The sequence below is a fragment of the Apaloderma vittatum genome, unplaced genomic scaffold (assembly GCF_000703405.1).
Source record: "Apaloderma vittatum isolate BGI_N311 unplaced genomic scaffold, ASM70340v1 scaffold7356, whole genome shotgun sequence".
NCBI lineage: Eukaryota > Metazoa > Chordata > Aves > Trogoniformes > Trogonidae > Apaloderma > Apaloderma vittatum.
In genome coordinates this window covers 1-18,092 of record NW_009722255.1, presented here as the reverse complement: position 1 = coordinate 18,092, position 18,092 = coordinate 1, and the positions used below count along the sequence as shown (strand labels likewise).

At 36.8% G+C, this 18,092-nt stretch overlaps 1 protein-coding gene across 1 annotated transcript in view; it reads left to right on the top strand.

Annotated features, from left to right (window-relative positions):
* The window catches only part of USP15 (ubiquitin specific peptidase 15), a gene marked incomplete at its 5' end in the record, with an annotated part of 48,941 nt that extends 36,187 nt beyond the window's left edge, over window positions 1–12,754 (top strand). Inside the window, 14 exons of the mRNA XM_009871709.1 lie at window positions 4,093–4,266; window positions 4,612–4,770; window positions 5,423–5,647; window positions 7,181–7,264; window positions 7,355–7,449; window positions 7,633–7,821; window positions 8,671–8,786; window positions 8,909–9,184; window positions 9,487–9,557; window positions 9,900–10,015; window positions 10,883–11,032; window positions 11,451–11,554; window positions 12,034–12,122; window positions 12,386–12,754. Coding sequence (XP_009870011.1) covers window positions 4,093–4,266; window positions 4,612–4,770; window positions 5,423–5,647; window positions 7,181–7,264; window positions 7,355–7,449; window positions 7,633–7,821; window positions 8,671–8,786; window positions 8,909–9,184; window positions 9,487–9,557; window positions 9,900–10,015; window positions 10,883–11,032; window positions 11,451–11,554; window positions 12,034–12,122; window positions 12,386–12,571 — 2,034 coding nt within the window. The remainder of the gene's footprint in view (window positions 1–4,092; window positions 4,267–4,611; window positions 4,771–5,422; window positions 5,648–7,180; window positions 7,265–7,354; window positions 7,450–7,632; window positions 7,822–8,670; window positions 8,787–8,908; window positions 9,185–9,486; window positions 9,558–9,899; window positions 10,016–10,882; window positions 11,033–11,450; window positions 11,555–12,033; window positions 12,123–12,385) is intronic.
* Window positions 12,755–18,092: the final 5,338 nt, after the last annotated feature.

The following is an 18,092-nucleotide window of genomic DNA, read 5'->3' as shown; positions in this document are numbered from 1 at the left end:
CTCCAAGTGCTATTGTCTTTGCACTGTTTCTTACTAAAAAAAAAAGCAATAATTCAATATTATTTAATATTTTAGTTGTAGTTGGGCTTTTGTATAGAATTTTCAGATTCTTTTGAAGGGGTGTTCAATATATATTGAAAAGGATACGTACTTTTAATTTACTTAAGTGCTAACACCAAAGGCATGATTTTTTTTCATTAAGACCTAGACGTCTCCTTTTGCAGATCTGAGCATTAAATAAAACGGGAAGGATAAAAGGGGTCTTGTGGACTTCATGAATATGAACACTTGAACTGACAACCAAGCAAAAAAATAGTGTTTGACAAGTAGATATTTTATTCACGCTTCTGTGCATGGCTACGTTCTGAACTGAAAAAAAAAATAAAAATATGGCTTTCCTGAAGCATTGCTGTGCTGCCACCTGTGGATGTTTCTGAAGTATTGCTTTGCCCTCTTGGTGGGATACTGGTGATTAGAGCTCTGTGGGAAACATTTTTTTTTTTCTTTTGCGGTGAAAACTTGAAAGTTCACATAGTTTTCATTTTGTGATTCAAAATTAGAAGAATGAAAGTAAATGCTTTAAATAAAAACGCTTCTTTTTTCTTTCACGTGTTCTTTTTTTTCTTTCATCAGTGTGATTATATGTGCTTGACTTATGAACAGCAGCTGTTGAGAGCTTTACAATGGGATATTTCAGCAGTTTTCTTTCTCCAGAAAGGCGGTTAACATTCCCTCTGCAGTTACTTGTGGCTTTGAATTTATCCAGACAAATCATAACATCTTTCACTAAAACTTGAAATTATTTCAATTTTTAGTGCTCTGTTTCAGTTGCTGTAGGCAGGTGGAATGTGGTGCTAAGGGATGTATTAGCTGAGTGATTTTTACCATGTCTCACACCAAGCGCTTCAGATTAAAGTAGGAGAGACAGATATGAAGTAATTTACTTTTTCTCCTATTACTCAGCTCTTTCTTTCAGTCAGTCAGTTCTTGGTCTCTTATTAGAAGGCTGAAATATGAAATTTCAATGTCCCTTGCATAAAATTGTTGTTAAGTAGGACAGCTGAAGAACCACGGCACTTAGAGGAACACTCAGTTTTTAGTTCAATTTCATGATCTTACTGTCTGCTTCTCATTTCACCAGCTCACTGGCATAATAAATAATGATATTTTCTTTGTTTTGAAATTTTATCATCATTTCTGTGAAATATCCTTTATGGGATGTGAATAAATGTTTCCTCATTACCTTGGGATCATAGGATAACTTGGGTTAGGAGGAACAGGAGGTTTCTAGCACAAAGGAAGATCGGCCCTGGGGTTGCACCAGGTTGCCCAGGACTTAATCCAGTTGGGTCTTGAAAAACTCCAGAAAGGCTACACAGCCTCTCAGCTCCACTGCTTGACTGGTCTTACATTAAAAACTTCTTTCCTTATATTCCTAACCTCTCATTTCAACTTAGGCCCATTATTTCTTGCCCTCCTGCTGTGCACTGCTGGGAAGAGCCGGATTCCATCATCTCCTTACCTTCCCTGCAGGTACTAGAAGGCTGCTCTTGGCAACTGTCTCTCCTGCAGGCTGAACAAGCCCAACATTGCTTCAGACTTTTCTCACAGGGCAAGTGCTCCCAGGCCACTGACTCTCTTGGTGGCCCTCCTTCCTTCATTTTGTTTTCTTTTCATCAGTTAAAGAATCAGAGTCCTCTTTTCATTGGAGTTTTTTCCCATACCTAAAATATGCAGATTTAGAGAAGTATGGCATGAGTATTTTTGTTATTATTTTTCAACCTATACTGAGATTTCATAGGACAGGTAGACTTACTAACAAGATCATAGCCTAGTATTGGAATTAAAGTATTTGAGTAAGGCTACAGCATTGCTATATACATACATTTATATACAGCACTAAAAGATTATTTATTATTCATTTTTCTGTGCATCTTAATGCCCCCCACACCCTTTACTCGTTACAGCTGTGCTCCCTAAGGAGTAGACTATCTGTCTGTGTCTTCACAGGAGATTTTGTCTCCTTTTTGACTCGGTAGTTGAGAATTCTTCCAGGATGTTTGTATGCACGTGTATGTACATGAACTGTGCATACGGTGTTGCATAATACAATTGGCACACAAATTGCGTGAGGCATCATGTTGTCCAGCCACACTGTTTGTCTACTTCCTTGAAGGCTGATTATGATCCCTTGATGCTGATTACATAAATGTTATCCACAGATTGCTCTACCACAGAATGTCCTTTTTTTTTTTTCCCCCCAAGTAATTAATATGTTACGTGGAACTATGATTTCAGTGTTTTTGTTGTACTAAAGACCAATCTTTCTCTTCTGTGGTTTGTCTCTTAGTAGATCTTAGAGTTTCTACATTCTGTCCTGTTTTTTCCCTTGACCATTCAGCAAAATGACCATTTTGGTTTCAGAGACTGAGCACTGTACAGAAGTTTTGTTCGTTAAAGAAAACATGGAGAGTACCTGAAATTAAGTTCTATTCTGTTACTTTTTCAGTTCACAAATGATTTTCTGTAGTTTTGCTGTATTTGTTTAGCTCTTTCGGTTTCAGTTATTCATCGTCTATCAGTATCTGTGTTAATTTATATATGTCTGTGTTTTAGAACAAATAAACAAAATCCCCAAAACTGCTATGATGAACAGGGCCCATAAATCTGATTGCTTTGCTGTCTAGGAGATTGTCTTGGTTCTAATGAGGGGGTTGTTTGTTTGGGGTTTTTCTTGAGCTTTTCATAAGACTTACTTGATAACCTACAAGATATTACATCATGAGAAAAAAAGAACATTGGCGTCATTTCAGATTGGCTCTGGATGCTTTTTTCCTAGTGACTTCTATCATGGTCTTAAATAGTTCTCCATTGCTTACTGTTTCAAGAAGTAAACATCCTTGCAGTTATTTAGCTTTCTCAGTTGCATTGAAAAGATCAGTGAGTATGTGGCCAACTGTATTAGATGTTTTCACAGCGACTCTTATAAAAGTTAGGGTACCTGATATTTTAGAAAGGATGTCAGTCAGCACTGTATCTCAGAAATTACTCTGTGTGTGAAGTTTCTTCATTAAATATTATAAGCTTTTCTGGATTCTTTGCTCTATTAAAGATTCCAAGAAAGATCAGGTATTGCATCAGTCTCACCTGCAAAAAATCTTGTTTTATTTAATGAAGAAACTTTGCTAAATCTGCGTGCTAGAGCATGGCATGGGGATCATTTTGGAGTGGTGGAAAAGTTTTTGTTCAAATGGGTGTGAGGAATAGCACACAGAAATTCAAAGTGGCTTCCTAAAATTGCAAATCATGCTTGAGTGATTACATTCTGCTATTTCTAAGAGCCGACAGAAGAGACAAACTGGTACAGAGGATAAGTCATTATCTCAATCTGAACCAAGGCTCTTGCTTTCCTTGAACTAATTTCAGCTCTAAACAAAATTCAAAAGACCATAGAGAGGGCTGCAGCAATTCTGATTCAAGTTCTGGTACGTCTAGTACAGATTGCTGGCTTCAACAGTATCCATAAGCAGATGCCTAGGAAGAGAAGGAGTGGGGCAAGCATCATTTCCTGTCCTTCCCTCCCACCCCTGCCAGAAAAAACATCTCCCTTTTCAACTATTTTCTGCCCACGTGTTGTTCTGAATGTGGCATGATTTGATCTAACAAGCCTTATTGGCTCTCCCTTCCAAGCACCTCTGCAATCTCTGCCTGAGGTCCTGTTAAATTTGTGCGACTGTAACAACTTTCAGCAAGGAGTTTCATAAAGCTACTGTTGGTGTATCAAGAATCATCTTTGTTTTGAACGTTGATAAAAATCGTGTTGTCACACTGTGATTGGCTGGACTACTCTTGTCTAATGAATTCTGATGTAAAGCTTTTGAAAAATACTCTCTGTGCATAACTTATAATGGTAACTGCAGCCAGCCTTGGTTTAATTTGTTTCTGGAAAAGATTTATTTATTTTTCCTCCTTGCAGGCACTAGACATTACAGTTTAAAGTACTGTTCATGGCTGCTTTAACAAAGTACAAACACTATTTGTTTAGAATTATTTTAAATTGCTGTTCTAAAAATTCCATATTTTTATTTACAGTGTCTGAGTAACACACCTCCTCTTACGGAATACTTCCTCAATGATAAATACCAAGAAGAGCTGAATTTTGACAATCCTTTAGGAATGCGAGGCGAAATAGCAAAATCGTATGCAGAGCTTATCAAGCAAATGTGGTCAGGAAAGTACAGCTATGTTACCCCAAGAGCGTTTAAGGTCAGTGGGAACTCAACCTTAATACACGATAGCAGTTTTGGTTTTGTAGTTTTAAGTATATGAAACGTGTGGAGATATGCAAGAATAAGAATTCAGAGTAATATTCATCAGCATGCAGTCCATTTATTTAACTGGTAAAACAATTGGATGTATATTTAAATAAACATCAGCTGTTCTTGTGCTTTGGTCTTTGAGAAAGACTTTTGGCTTTCTCTCTCCATTGAAAAGCTTATCTTTTGTAACTTGGCAAGTTTTACATTTTCAACTCTCTGCCATAGCATCTTGGAAGTCTATATTCTTAATAACGACTAAGGTACTAGAAATGCTTGTATTTGTTTTTTTTAGACACAAGTCGGACGATTTGCACCACAGTTTTCTGGGTATCAGCAACAAGACTGTCAAGAGCTACTGGCTTTTCTCTTGGATGGATTACATGAGGATTTGAATCGAATTAGGAAAAAGCCTTACATTCAGTTAAAGGATGCAGATGGGAGGCCAGACAAGGTAGTGATTTTGGTGCAAGACACTTCTACGTGATTGTGCACAGAAAGGTTGGGACACTGGTCACATGTTGCTTTTTTTAGAAGAGTTTTCGGAAAATAAGCCAAGACCTTAAAATGGAGACCCTGTTCAAGTACCAGTGTAGATTTCTGTTTATTTGGAAAATAATTGGGGGGTCAGGAGGTGTTGAGGCTTCGTTAAGACCTTTTTATTCAGTTCAAGGCTGAGTTTGGCTGGAAACATAATTTCCATTCTGTTCTTTTATTCTGATGTCTACAGTATGCAGCATTCTGTCACTCTCCAGTACTCTTACTTTAGGGAAACTCTCCCAGCATTGAGCTACAGGAGTAAGCATATAGATAGTTCATTTTACTACAAGTATGAGTTACTTGAGACGGAATTTCTAGTTTTATTTGCTTCTGTCTTGCCCCAAGCCACTTGAAATCTCTCTCAGACTATGTGTAATGCCCCTGACAGAATCTCTGTCCTAGGAAAAGCATATGTCTTTTAACCTGTGATCCTGATAAGGTCCTTTGGAGTGACATTTCTAAGTTTAGGTGGTAACGGAGAATGTTCTATCAAGTATTCCTACTAATAATTTTCACTATTCATTTCCTACTACTTTGTGATAACCAAGGTCATGTTTTAATTACAGGTGGTTGCTGAAGAAGCCTGGGAAAACCATTTAAAAAGAAATGATTCCATCATTGTAGATATATTTCATGGCCTTTTTAAATCCACCCTAGTTTGTCCTGAATGTGCTAAGATATCTGTAACCTTTGATCCTTTTTGTTACTTGACACTTCCATTACCCATGAAAAAAGAACGCACTTTGGAAGTTTATTTAGTTAGAATGGATCCACTTGCAAAGCCTATGCAGGTAAGCCTCTGAGTTTATGGACAAACCTCCTGATTCATGCGTTGCTAACAATAAACCTGACTTCCTCTACTTTTTTTAAATATGTAATTGCAATAAGCAAATCGCACAAGTTTTACTTTTTGGTACGTGTTCCAAAGTCCCACTTAGAAAGCCTGAGGAAGACTATACATACATTCCTATATTTCTGTCAGTTTAAGGAAGATGCTGGTAGTTTCTTCATGGTTATTTTAATAGGGCTTCTCCATCTTTAAAATGTATGCTGTCATCGTCTATTTTAGTGTTGTTATAATGAATTTGTATGTTTATAAAAAAATATTTATACACTTAATTCCTCAGTTTCTTAGCCTCAAAAGGGAATTAGTGGTAGTAAGTGGTGCAAAAACCCCAATGACTAAATATATTAGGTAGTCCTGACCTAATAGTCACATGAAAAAGAAAATCAGATTAAATTTATTTGTAAAGAGTATCTCTTTTGCTTTTCTTAGGAAGACTGGCACTAAACGCTTTAGAATGGCATGAAACGGTGTACATAGGTTACAGTAACAAAATTGTAATTAAATGGTTCTAGCTGTCCCTTGTGGGGTAAGCGAGGATAGATCAACTAAGTAAAACCCAGGCAGTTAGTCAGAAAGGCAAAAATGCTTTAACACCCGAAATCAGTGTGATACAATAAGGAAAGTGGAGGAAAAGGGAGTGTTCTCAAAGGTAATATGAGTTAGGGAAGTCAAAGGGACAGATATTAACTAGTGGGAGATGAGCCTGCTAGAAATTTAATGATTTGTGAGAACGATTTTGCACGAGGGACACGCAGTAGTTGAAGATGACCCTCTGTGACACGTGAGGTGGTTATGCAGGAATGAAGGGAGTCTGGGAAGAGTACGAGTTCAGTAGAGGTTTCATGATTCTCAATAACTCTAAGACTTAAGAAGATACCAAACACTTACTGCATTTGGCAATTAATTACAAAGTTCTAATACTTTATTTCTAATTAATCCTGTCTTTATTTATTATGCAAATAACACATAAGTGTCCTGTGTGAAGTTTCATTGCAAACTGCACTAAGGAAAGCCAGAGAGGTTTTTCTTTGACTGTTAATCATCAGGTTCTATCTCTGCACATGAAATTTGAATTCAGTCTTTATCCAATGCCTGCTATTGCTTTTTTTTTCTGTTAATACCTTATAAACAAATGCTTAAATTAGCAGGTGGTGTTGAAATACAAATCTAAGTAATGGTGCTGTGAAGTCTTCATATGTAGAAGGTAAAATAACATCAAAAAACCTGCATTGTTTAAACTAATAATTGTAGCATTCAAAGTGCGTGCGTATGAGTAAGGTTGTGAAGGTAAGTGCTACATTTTCAGCACCTTTTTGAATTTGTGGTAGTTGATTTACATATTTTACACCTTAAGCTCAAGAATCTGAAAGAAGTATGTGAAGTGTGCTGGACATGTGATAAGTCTTTTGGGTTGGGTGGGGGTTTTTATGGATAGTTGTTCTATTAAGAAATTAAAGTGACATTTTATTCTTTTTAGTACAAAGTAGTTGTTCCCAAAATTGGAAATATATTGGATCTTTGCACAGCATTGTCGGCTTTGTCTGGGGTTGCTGCAGATAAGGTAAGAGTGATTTCTCACACGAAGCACAGCAGTGAACATTTTAGCACATTAAACTGATTTAATTACGTATACTCCGTTTTTCTTTTTTAGATGATTGTTACTGATATATACAATCACAGGTTCCACAGGATATTTGGCATGGATGAAAATCTAAGTAGTATTATGGAGCGTGATGACATTTATGTGTAAGTACAGATAATGTGCTTCATGTCTCTTTGCAGTCTCTTTGTTTAGTTATTTGCAAAAGATTAAAACCCAAGCATAAGATAAAGACAAATCTTAGGGGGTTATTATTTTGTAATTTTTCCCCTTTATAGCCTTTCAAATGACCGTTGTCTTTTTGTATTTCTGATTGTGGTTTTTTTTAGATTTGAAATTGCTATTAATAGAACAGAAGATACAGAGCAAGTTATAATTCCTGTTTGCTTAAGGGAAAAGTGCAGGCACACTTGCTACAGCCATAGTGGTTCTTCACTCTTTGGTCAACCTTTTCTCATAGCAGTGCCTAGAAACAACACTGAAGATAAACTGTATAACCTGCTGCTGCTAAGAATGTGGTAAGGTTTTTGTTTAAAGAAAAATGCCTTTTTGATGAATAATGCTACTAGTTCGGAGTCAGTAGACACTTATCCTTACACGCGTTGCTAACAAACTGTTAGACTACTTAGTCTGGTATTTCCTTTCTGTTAACTGTGTTAAATCTAAAGGTTTAACCACATATGTGAACTAGTGTGGATTTTAATATGATTTTTTTGTTAGTATGACCTCATCCAAAAATTATTTGAGAACACAACAGGATCAATGCCTACTATCGATTTGGGGGAATTAATTTTGCTATATACATCGCTATTTGTTAGGGCTTGGTAAAATGGAAATGTTTTGCAAGTTACTCTGCTATGGTTATACCTCCTGTATCTACTATACAAGTTCATATACTGATTTATGTTTTAAAAGTGCGTGATGGACACTCTCTGAAACTAGACTTGAATAATAATGTGAAAGAAATTAGAATCATATAACCTCCAGTTCAAACTTCCACTTCATTTTCTGTTGATCTAACTTTCTCTGTAAGTGAGCCTATAGATACAGATTTTTTTGTATAAAAAGTATTGTCAACAAACAGATGAAGAAGTGATTTCTGGACAGAAGCTAATACCAAGAATCCAGTTATATAAAATCAAGGAACTGCCAAAGATGTAAGATGATAGATGAGAATTCCAGATATGTCTATAACAGGAAGCAAGTTGGGCAATTAAACTTCAATAAAAAGGGGTAAATCAGAAAAGAATGCAGGAATACAATAAGCTAGAAAGGATTTGCTGTAACTATTTGATTATCTGGCTTGAACAATGTAAATATTTGAAAATCCATTTGTTCTAACTGTTGTTTCTTTTTGTTGTATTTAGCCGATACGTAAAAACCTGTACTGAAACTGAAGACACGGAAGGATCCCTACACTGCTGTAAGGACCACGGCATCAATGGTAACGGCCCAAACGGAATTCACGAAGAAGGATCTCCAAGTAAGACTGGAATATCTAAACTTGTTTAGTACTTTGTGTTCAACTGAAGTTAATTCTGTAGTGTCTTTCAATTATGTTGATTCTTCCTTCTTTCTTCCTCCTTGTTATTCCGGTTGTTTCAGGTGAAATGGAAACAGATGAACAAGACGATGAATCCAGCCAGGATCAGGAACTGCCTTCAGAGAATGAGAACAGCCAGTCAGAAGATTCAGTTGGAGGAGACAACGACTCTGAAAATGGATTATGTACTGAGGATACTTGCAAAGGTCAACCACTCACGGGACACAAAAAGCGACTGTTTACATTCCAGTTCAATAATTTAGGCAATACTGACATAAACTACATCAAAGATGATACCCGGCATATTAGATTTGATGATAGGCAACCTAGGCTTGATGGTAAGTCGTGGGGAACAGGTTGGGCAACATTTGATTCTGATACTTTTTTCTGACTCCACTTCCATAGAATAGTGGTTCATTCTCTGTGTGTGATTTAATGCATTTTTTTTTTTTTATTCCAGGAGTAAATTCTGTATAAATAATCAATTTGTTATTGTAATTGACTCTTAGAGATGCAGAAATGGTGTGTGCTTCAATTTTTCATCTTGTTTAATTCATTTTGAAGATTGTTGGCCTGAAATTAATACCATTTAGTGTAAAACAAGAAATAATACTAAGACTAAATACGTTTTTAATCTTAGAAAGATCTTTCCTTGCTTTGGATTGGGATCCTGAATTGAAGAAGAGATATTTTGATGATAGTGCAGCGGAGGTAAGCTGTTTTTGTTGTTTCTTTTCCAGCACTAATCAAACTTAAATGTAAGAAATACCACTTAATTAAATGTGACGTAAGAGATTAAAAGTCTTCAAAAGAAGAAGCTAGTATTTTTTTTTTCACATTATTCGTGATTGTCATAAATAAACTTCATTTACACATCTGTAAAAATCTGAGGCTTACTAAATTAGAAGTAAATCTTAAGCGTTTTGCTTGAGTGGTTTCTGAACAGTTTTTCCGTATATAGGAGCTTTGTAGTTACTGTTTATAGTAAGACGACATCACTAAAATGAGTTTTATTTCATTTGTTCTCTTAACTCAAGAAATACTTCTCTTTAGGATTTTGAAAAGCATGAAAGTGTGGAATATAAGCCTCCCAAAAAGCCTTTTGTGAAATTAAAAGATTGCATTGAACTGTTCACAACAAAGGAAAAACTAGGTGCTGAAGACCCGTGGTAAGGACAAAAAGAGAAAATTGTCGTGTTGTATGGTGTGTTCCTCAAAATGTAATCAAAACCACACTTGAACAGAGATCTCTAATTGATTTCTTAATGGAATTTTGAACCTTCTTATTTCAAGCTTAGTTGAAAATTCTCAAAACGTTTTCTGGTTTGATCCACTGCTTAACTGGAATTGTTACCGTATACGGAAGGTTCAGAATTAAGAGGAAAGGTAGATCGGTAAGATACTCTACACTATGACGTGAATGAATAATGTTGTGTCAAATCCATCGCAGTGGTTTAAACAAATGCTCCTTTCTGAGACGAGAAAATTGATGCACACTGAAGCTTTTTTTAGGCAAATGTGTAACTTGCCTTGCACTGATACATGGAATACAGGTTGTCTGTAGTCAGTAGAACCTCTCAAATTCATGTTCCAACCCTTAAGTTTTTGGCAGAGACTTTTACTCTGATATATCGTTCTTCCAAATTGTGATTTGGAATCATATCTGAATATTCCCAATGATAGGATGTTCCCCTAAGATCTTTCTTCTCTAAGAATTTTCTAGCAGATAAGAATCTTCCATCAATGCCTGAAGCTTAGAATTAAGTTTGAGAAAATAGTCTGGCACTTTCTCTTTTGTGGTTACTACAGGGGTGCTACTTCTGTGTTTAAATGCTGTTGAGCTTCACTGTGAGCACACATTGGCACCTCACACTCCAAACGGGAAGGGATATTGGTGCTGTTAGTAAGAGAAGATGAAATGTGTGTTTCAGCCTTTGCTCTTCCCACGTTACCAGCTTTCTCTATGGTAATGTCTTTTAACTTACGCACAGCTGCAGCTCTTCAAAATTGCTATTTAATTTTTTTTTTTCTTTTAGGTATTGTCCAAACTGTAAAGAGCATCAGCAAGCTACCAAGAAGTTAGACTTGTGGTCGCTGCCCCCCGTACTGGTAGTTCATCTAAAGCGCTTTTCCTACAGTAGATATATGAGGGACAAGTTGGATACGTTGGTTGACTTTCCAATAAAGTAAGAAACCTAAGTACTTTGCTGCTCAAACTGTAAAAATTAGCATGACTAAGGCATGTGTTTTATTCAGCAATTAAGTAAAATGATTTTTTTCTCAGCTTCCATGTGTCAGTCCGGTAAACACTGATGACAGAATGCTTGTAGATGAAAAGTATGAACTCAGAAAAATAATAGTGGTAGATAAGTATGAAAGAACTCTGGGAATAGTTTTGCCTAAGATTACTGATTGCTGTTCCACTCCTCACAGAATGAAAGAGATGCACTGTCAGTGTAGTCGGGCTTACGTGGGTTTTGCAGAGAATGTAAAGGGCTGAAAGACCACCGAAATGTGAAAAGGTTAAAAATATTAACGTGACCTTCTTTTGGCTGTGTTTTTGTGTTTTTTGTGTTTTGGTTTTTTTGTGTTTTTTTTAAACAGCGACTTGGACATGTCAGAGTTCCTTATTAATCCCAATGCAGGGCCTTGCCGCTACAACTTGATCGCTGTGTCCAACCACTATGGAGGAATGGGAGGAGGACATTGTAAGTTGATTTCAAATATCACCATTCTACGTGTCAGCTTTCTGACCATGTTTATTTCAAGTTCTAATCACTTTGAAGCAATGTCATTTTATGATGGTTGAGGGATGAGGTTTTTTTCATTACTTTGAACTGCTTTGACAAGTATTCTGACAAAAAAAATCTGTATGAAATGAGCTTTCAAGGGTAATTGTAGGTTCTTTTATACTTATAGCTATGCACGTTGTGAAAAGAGAAGATGTAGGAGCTCCACAAGAGCTACTGTACTCTTACAAGTGACTTTGTCTTTCTTGCCCCTGTTTTTGTACCTTGTACAGCTCCTTGAAGGAAATAGAAAAATTAAAAAGTGCTTGAGGAATTTAATTTTGACTGGTCTTTCTCACTACACATTCTCTTTAGAAAGAGAATGTTGCTGGTTAAGCTTTCTTGGCTTACATCTATGAAGTTAAAAAGTCCTGAGACATTTTACTTTTTTGTCCTAGATACCGCTTTTGCAAAAAATAAGGATGACGGGAAATGGTACTACTTTGATGACAGTAGTGTGTCCACTGCATGTGAGGACCAAATAGTGGCAAGTACCTTTTGCATTTCTCAGACTGGGACTGTGGATAGTTTTTGCTTCTTGAGGGAAGAAAAAGGAAGATTAAATCATGAATCTTGCAGTAAATTTGTCAGTAGTAGTCCAAAACACAAATTATTTGCTCCAACATGGGAAATAATTTACTTGATGGGTTTCTTTCTACTTTCACCTTATAGACTTGAATGGAACGGAGGGGGGAAGGATAACCTGAGCTGTGAATGTTTGCATGTAAATGGCACTTGTGTCTTTTACAGTCCAAAGCAGCATATGTGCTCTTCTACCAGAGACAGGACACGATCAGTGGAACTGGCTTTTTCCCTCTTGACCGGGAAACTAAACAAGGTGCTTCAGCTGCCACAGGCATCCCACTAGAAAGTGACGAAGACAGCAATGAAAATGATAACGATATAGAAAATGAAAATTGTATGCACACTAACTAATGGAAGAACTAGAAGCCATAAAAGAGACTTTCGTACAGGGGATACCTATTGGAAGAGTGAAATTGCCCACCAAATTAAGAATAAAAATCTGAGATGGGGAATTTCAGATAACAGAATGTAAATCCTTATTACATTTTAACATGTGCAGTACTTGAAGTGAAACATTAAAAACTTAAACAGAAATTGTCTCTAATGCATTTACAGTCTTGTATTCACAAGCTATATATAGGAAATCACAAATAAACCCCTTTTAAGTTTTCTGCTGCTGTTCTGATGAATTATGTTTTCTTTTGTTTTGGATGTGAGTTAATAACTAAAATGTTAAATCTGTGGACTTCTGACATTTCTTTTCTTAGTACTGCAAGACTACTACTGCCAAGTCTAGTTTCTGGATCAATATATACGTGTTCCTTAGGCTGTCACACAGACTACGAGTAAAAACGTCATAAATATTTAAGCAGTAGTTTTCTTGAAACAGCAAATTTCTGTTTCTCCCTAAATTTTTTTTTTTTTTTAAATTTGGTCACAATAGAGGAAATAGCTTGAAAAGGTGTTTTAACCTTTTGTGATATAGTTGAGCATCCAGAATATCGTGTTCATCTTACTGCTGCTGTGGAACAGGTTCTGGATTTCATGCTGCATTAACAAAAAGTTTTTCAATTAAATGTAAGTATCCTTTGTTGCTTGTTGGAATCTACTCTGCAGACATAATTCCTGTTATCTTGCTTATACGACATGCATAATTTTAATCTGGTGTCCGTCCAAAATTTAAGATTGTGCTCTAAGTTCTCTCTCCCCAGTTTCTGTAGTTTGACAGCTTGCAAACTACTCTGTAATAGGGTCAGAGTTAATAGTATTCTGTATCCATAGTAATGACTGTGTATCGGGCTTAGAAGAGAATTTTTTTTTTTAATATAACCTGCCTTTAAATTGTTGATGAACAAAATGACTTTAAAAGGTAGCTTGGTTAATCTTCTTCGTGTGTTCCTGATGGGATTCACCATAGCCTTACAGCAGATCTGAAAAGGTGACTCACAATAAGAGAATTGGCATTTGCATGTTCAAGTCAGAACCTGTACAGTATATAAGGCAAATAAATTTTGAATTGGATTTTAAGTTCACCGTGTTCAGGGGTCCAGGATGCCAAAATAAGTGTGACAGTTGGAAACGTTCTTTAATTTGCTGCTTTCCCTTTGATCTAGTTGGAAGAATGTATCATTGATTTGTATACAACATACTGCCTTTGAGAGGGCTCATAAGTGTGGGGGCACACTTCACATATCTACTACCTGGAGAATTGCTTTGTGTCCCACTGTTTAAACTAATAATTTAAAAAGGAAAAAAAAAAAAGAAGCAAAAAGTATGAAGTTCTTCACTTGAACTAATCAAATACAATAGGTTATAAATTGTGTATTGTAAATAAAAGTTCACTCTGTGAGTGCACATTTTGGTAAATTATTTATTTATGTTAGCATTAAAAAGTTTGAAAAATTGCATTTGACCAGGATATAAATGAGGTATGTTGGACATGGCTTTGCTTTATACCTTGATATCAAAACTGGTGTTTCATCCTGGTATTTTAAAGCTGCTTTGAGGTTGTTTTTTTTGTTTTGTTTTGTTTTTTTTTAAATGTAAACTAACCTCCTGCATGACAGAGGTTAAAATTTTGTCTGCACTTGAGTTCACTTGGGTTTACATTTGAAATGCGCATGTTTATTTATACAGATTTCAATAAAGCTATTCAAGGCCTTATTTAGTCTTCCATTTTTCTTACAAATTCTTTTCCCACAGTGTCTGTGTGATGAGTAGTCTTTGTCTAAGACTTACATTATTATTATTATTACAAAATGGCTATTTGATGAGCACCATATCATGGAAGAAGAATAGTATTTCCTGAAGATTGCGTATACATAAAAGGGATTCTCTTCTGTCATTATCTGGCTCTAAAGAATTTTTAAGGCTGAAAAAAAAAAAAGTTGCTTATTATCATTAAAACCTATTATTTGAGAAAATACTAACTCTGAGATGCTTGGTGAAGTGAGGCAATGACAAACCGCTACGGTGGGGGGAAAATGATGCAAGCTCTTGGCCTAAAACCTTGGATTTAGATGTGGAATACAGTAACCCAATGCAAAGCTATGTGCTAAATAGCTTGTGAGTTTAATTTGCTTATTTTAATGAGAGCACATGAGAGATGAGATGAGGATCTGTGGAGCAGAGGAGGCATCCAAGAGAAACAATCATCTCTTTGAATAACACACACAAGGAGGCCCCCCCTACATTCTCTATGCTCCCATTGGCTTTCCCGTATCAGCCTAAAATTTGCTAGGAAAAATCATGAAGGAGCAAAGGATCTTGTTTGGATTCTCAAAGTCTCACTTTGGAGTTTGTATATTGGAGCTTTAATATTTGATAACTCAGTCTCCTAACCATTCTCCCTTTGAAAATACAGATATATGTATATAAATATATACACACACATATGTGGGATGTTATATTTAAAGGAATATACTTACATGCTAAGACTTGGATCATCCAGTTAGAGTTTTAAAGGATGTTGATCAAAGTAACATTTAGTCAGGAAAAAAATTACATGCCTAGTTTCTATTTTTTTTTTATATTGTTAATTTGGCTTCCAAGATTGCGGACACTGAGTTTGTAAACTCCCTAATCAGATACAAAAATCAGTAATATTTCTATATGAATATCTCAAAGGTTTCTGGGAATTCAGCCAAGTTGTGAGTTTCATAAAATTACTATATATTCACGCGTAAGATACGATAATTCGTCCAGTGTGGACATGCTTAAAATGACAACTACAGAAAGCGTATCATTCTTCACAGTGTCTATCCAAAGCTACTGTCACTCAGCTAGTCATTTATATAGAGAAGTAATGCCAGTGATTTTTTCAGTTACATTGACAGCAAGGTTTTTAATGGCTCTAAGTATCAGCATAAACCCTAAAATGATGAGATACAGTTAACTTCGTTAATGTGAGAGTCACAGAAGCAAAACAGAGTAGGAGGCAGAAGACAGCGTGCGGTTCCTGGTTACTCCACGGATTTAGCGACAGCGATACATCATTTAAAGCCTGGCTGGGAGGGAAGGAGATGTGGAGTGGTGCTGCCCAAGGGCTCTTACTTTAATTAGCTTTAAGACTGCGTTTTGGATGCTTCAGTGCAGATCAGTTCCCCGATCTTTTCTGTCATCCACTCACATTAAAGTCTTACCTGCCTTCCTGGCACACTGAAGTGACGTTTGCAACTTAGGGTTGAGATGACAGATGGGAAAAACTGTCAGATATTACCCTGCCAGATGATGTAGAAACTTCTCCTGCATCTGCAGCCGCTTGCTGACGGGAAGGCCACAACCTCTTATAGCTTTCCCAGCGAGTTGGTGCTGTGTTACAGAGTGTGGTGTATTTTTCAAGTATTTTGAAATCTTCAGAGGGATGTCAGTATGTCGAGCAAAGAAATTAATTGGCAAACCCACCAGTGTTCTAAACTTACGCCTTCCTTGACATCAGACAGGGTACAGTTTCTCATTGTTTCTAAGCACTAATTACTTTGAAAAAGAAAATCACTTAAATGTAGTGAAACAACATGAAAACTATATTTGATACAATAAGCATGTTCTTAGCCTGTAGGCGAATTGTTCTCTTCAGATTTTTTATTTCTTTTTCCTCGAGAGGGTAAACGAATTGTGAAAACTTCCTGTAGGAACTGACCGAGGATCTTGGAATAGTTTCCATTAGGAAACCATTGTGGAACAAAAAACCTGGAGAAGTTAGTGGCACTTGGTCTTAACTCAATGTTTTTATTCGGTGTGTAAAATATCTTGATCACAGCTACAGAAAGTGGAAAGCAGTAAGCACCCCTAAACCCTATGTAGCACTGGTGGACAAGTGATTCAGCACGAGCTGCCATTGTGCAACGGGGGTGTAAGAACTTGTCCTTTGATACATGAGCAGAAATGAGAAGTTGACTTGATCTTCCCAGGTCTTTGGTAAGGACCCTGGAAAACTACCCCATTTGACTTAGTACCTTTTAAAAGTTCAGACTATAACCCAAGCCACATTATTTAAAAAAAAAAATAAAATTACAACTCCAGAGTAAATACACTTGGACTAGTAGATAGAAAGAATTGTTTTCTTAGAAAGACTACTTGAAGTGCCTCAAATTATGTGTAATATCTCACAAGGAGGGGAATTACTGTACACAGAATATTGGAATGGAGAAAAACATTCAAAGAGCTAATGGTTCAAAACTGAAACCAGACAATCCAAAAATAGAGATTCAGTGTGGGAGTCTTTTATGCAATTACTTTTTAATGAGGAGAAGGAAGATGCCAGCAGAACTACTAGCAGAGGCAAGTGGTGGGTGCCTTCCCCTTGGGATGGAGGCTTGTCCGAGCCATCTGCCTTGGCCTTGAGATATGTGAATCTCTAAATACCCTGTTCTTTCTAAAGGAATGTTTCTCCCTCTTTAGACCTAATAACACCACTTAAAAATCACAGGTTTTGAGTGGAGACCTGAATCTGTAGGTATTTGTTGTGAGCTCAGAATGTTTTCAGGGAAGACCTTCGCTCACTAGTGCAATAAGGATTCATTAATATGGGAATAAAAGTCATGCTCTTGTTTCAGGGTAGCACATGGTATGATTTTTCTTCCCTTCCTGCACCATTGCTACTAGCATATCAAATTCACGAAGCTGCTCCAAATCCCATCTGAACAACCTCTTCAATTTATTGTCATTTCCTCAAAGTAACTCTTCCCCCCCAAAGTTACTGTCTAAACTGAAACACACATCTCCCTTTTCATTTTTCTCTTTTTTTTGCGTCCCTGCTTTTCCATGACAATTTCTGTTAAAGCACAAGGACTGGGCGTTCAGACATGCCCCTGTTGAAAAACACACAGTTCCTAAAAATGAAAATTAAAATGTATAATGCCCAGCGAGGAGAGGTGCCATGTTGGACCTCGTTCTCGTCAATAGGGAGGGGCTGGTGGGAAATGCTACACTTGGGGGTAGCCTTGCCTGCAGTGACCATGAGATGGTGGAGTCTGAGATCCTAAGGGAAGCTAAGAGGGGGAAGCTCAGCAAGCTTGAAACCCTTGATTTTAGAAGAGCTGACTTTCGCCGCTTCCGGAACCTCCTCGGTAGAGTGCCGTGGGATAAAGCCCTGGAGGGACTGGGAGCCCAAGAGAGCTGATTGACCTTCAAGGATCATCTCCTCCAAGCTCAAAGGCATTGCATCCCTAGATGGAAGAAATCACACAAAAAGACCAGGAGACCTATATGGATAAATAAAGAATTCCTAGCAAATATCAAGTACAAAAGGGTAACTCACAAAGTGTGGAAGGAGGGACTGGTAACCTGTGATGATTACAAGGAAATTGCTTGTGTAATCAGAGACCAGGTTAGAAAAGCTAAAGCCCTGACCGAGTCAAATCTGGCCAGTGACATTGGAAATAATTGAAAAGGATTTTACATTTACATAAGAGGAAAAGGAGAAATGAGAGAG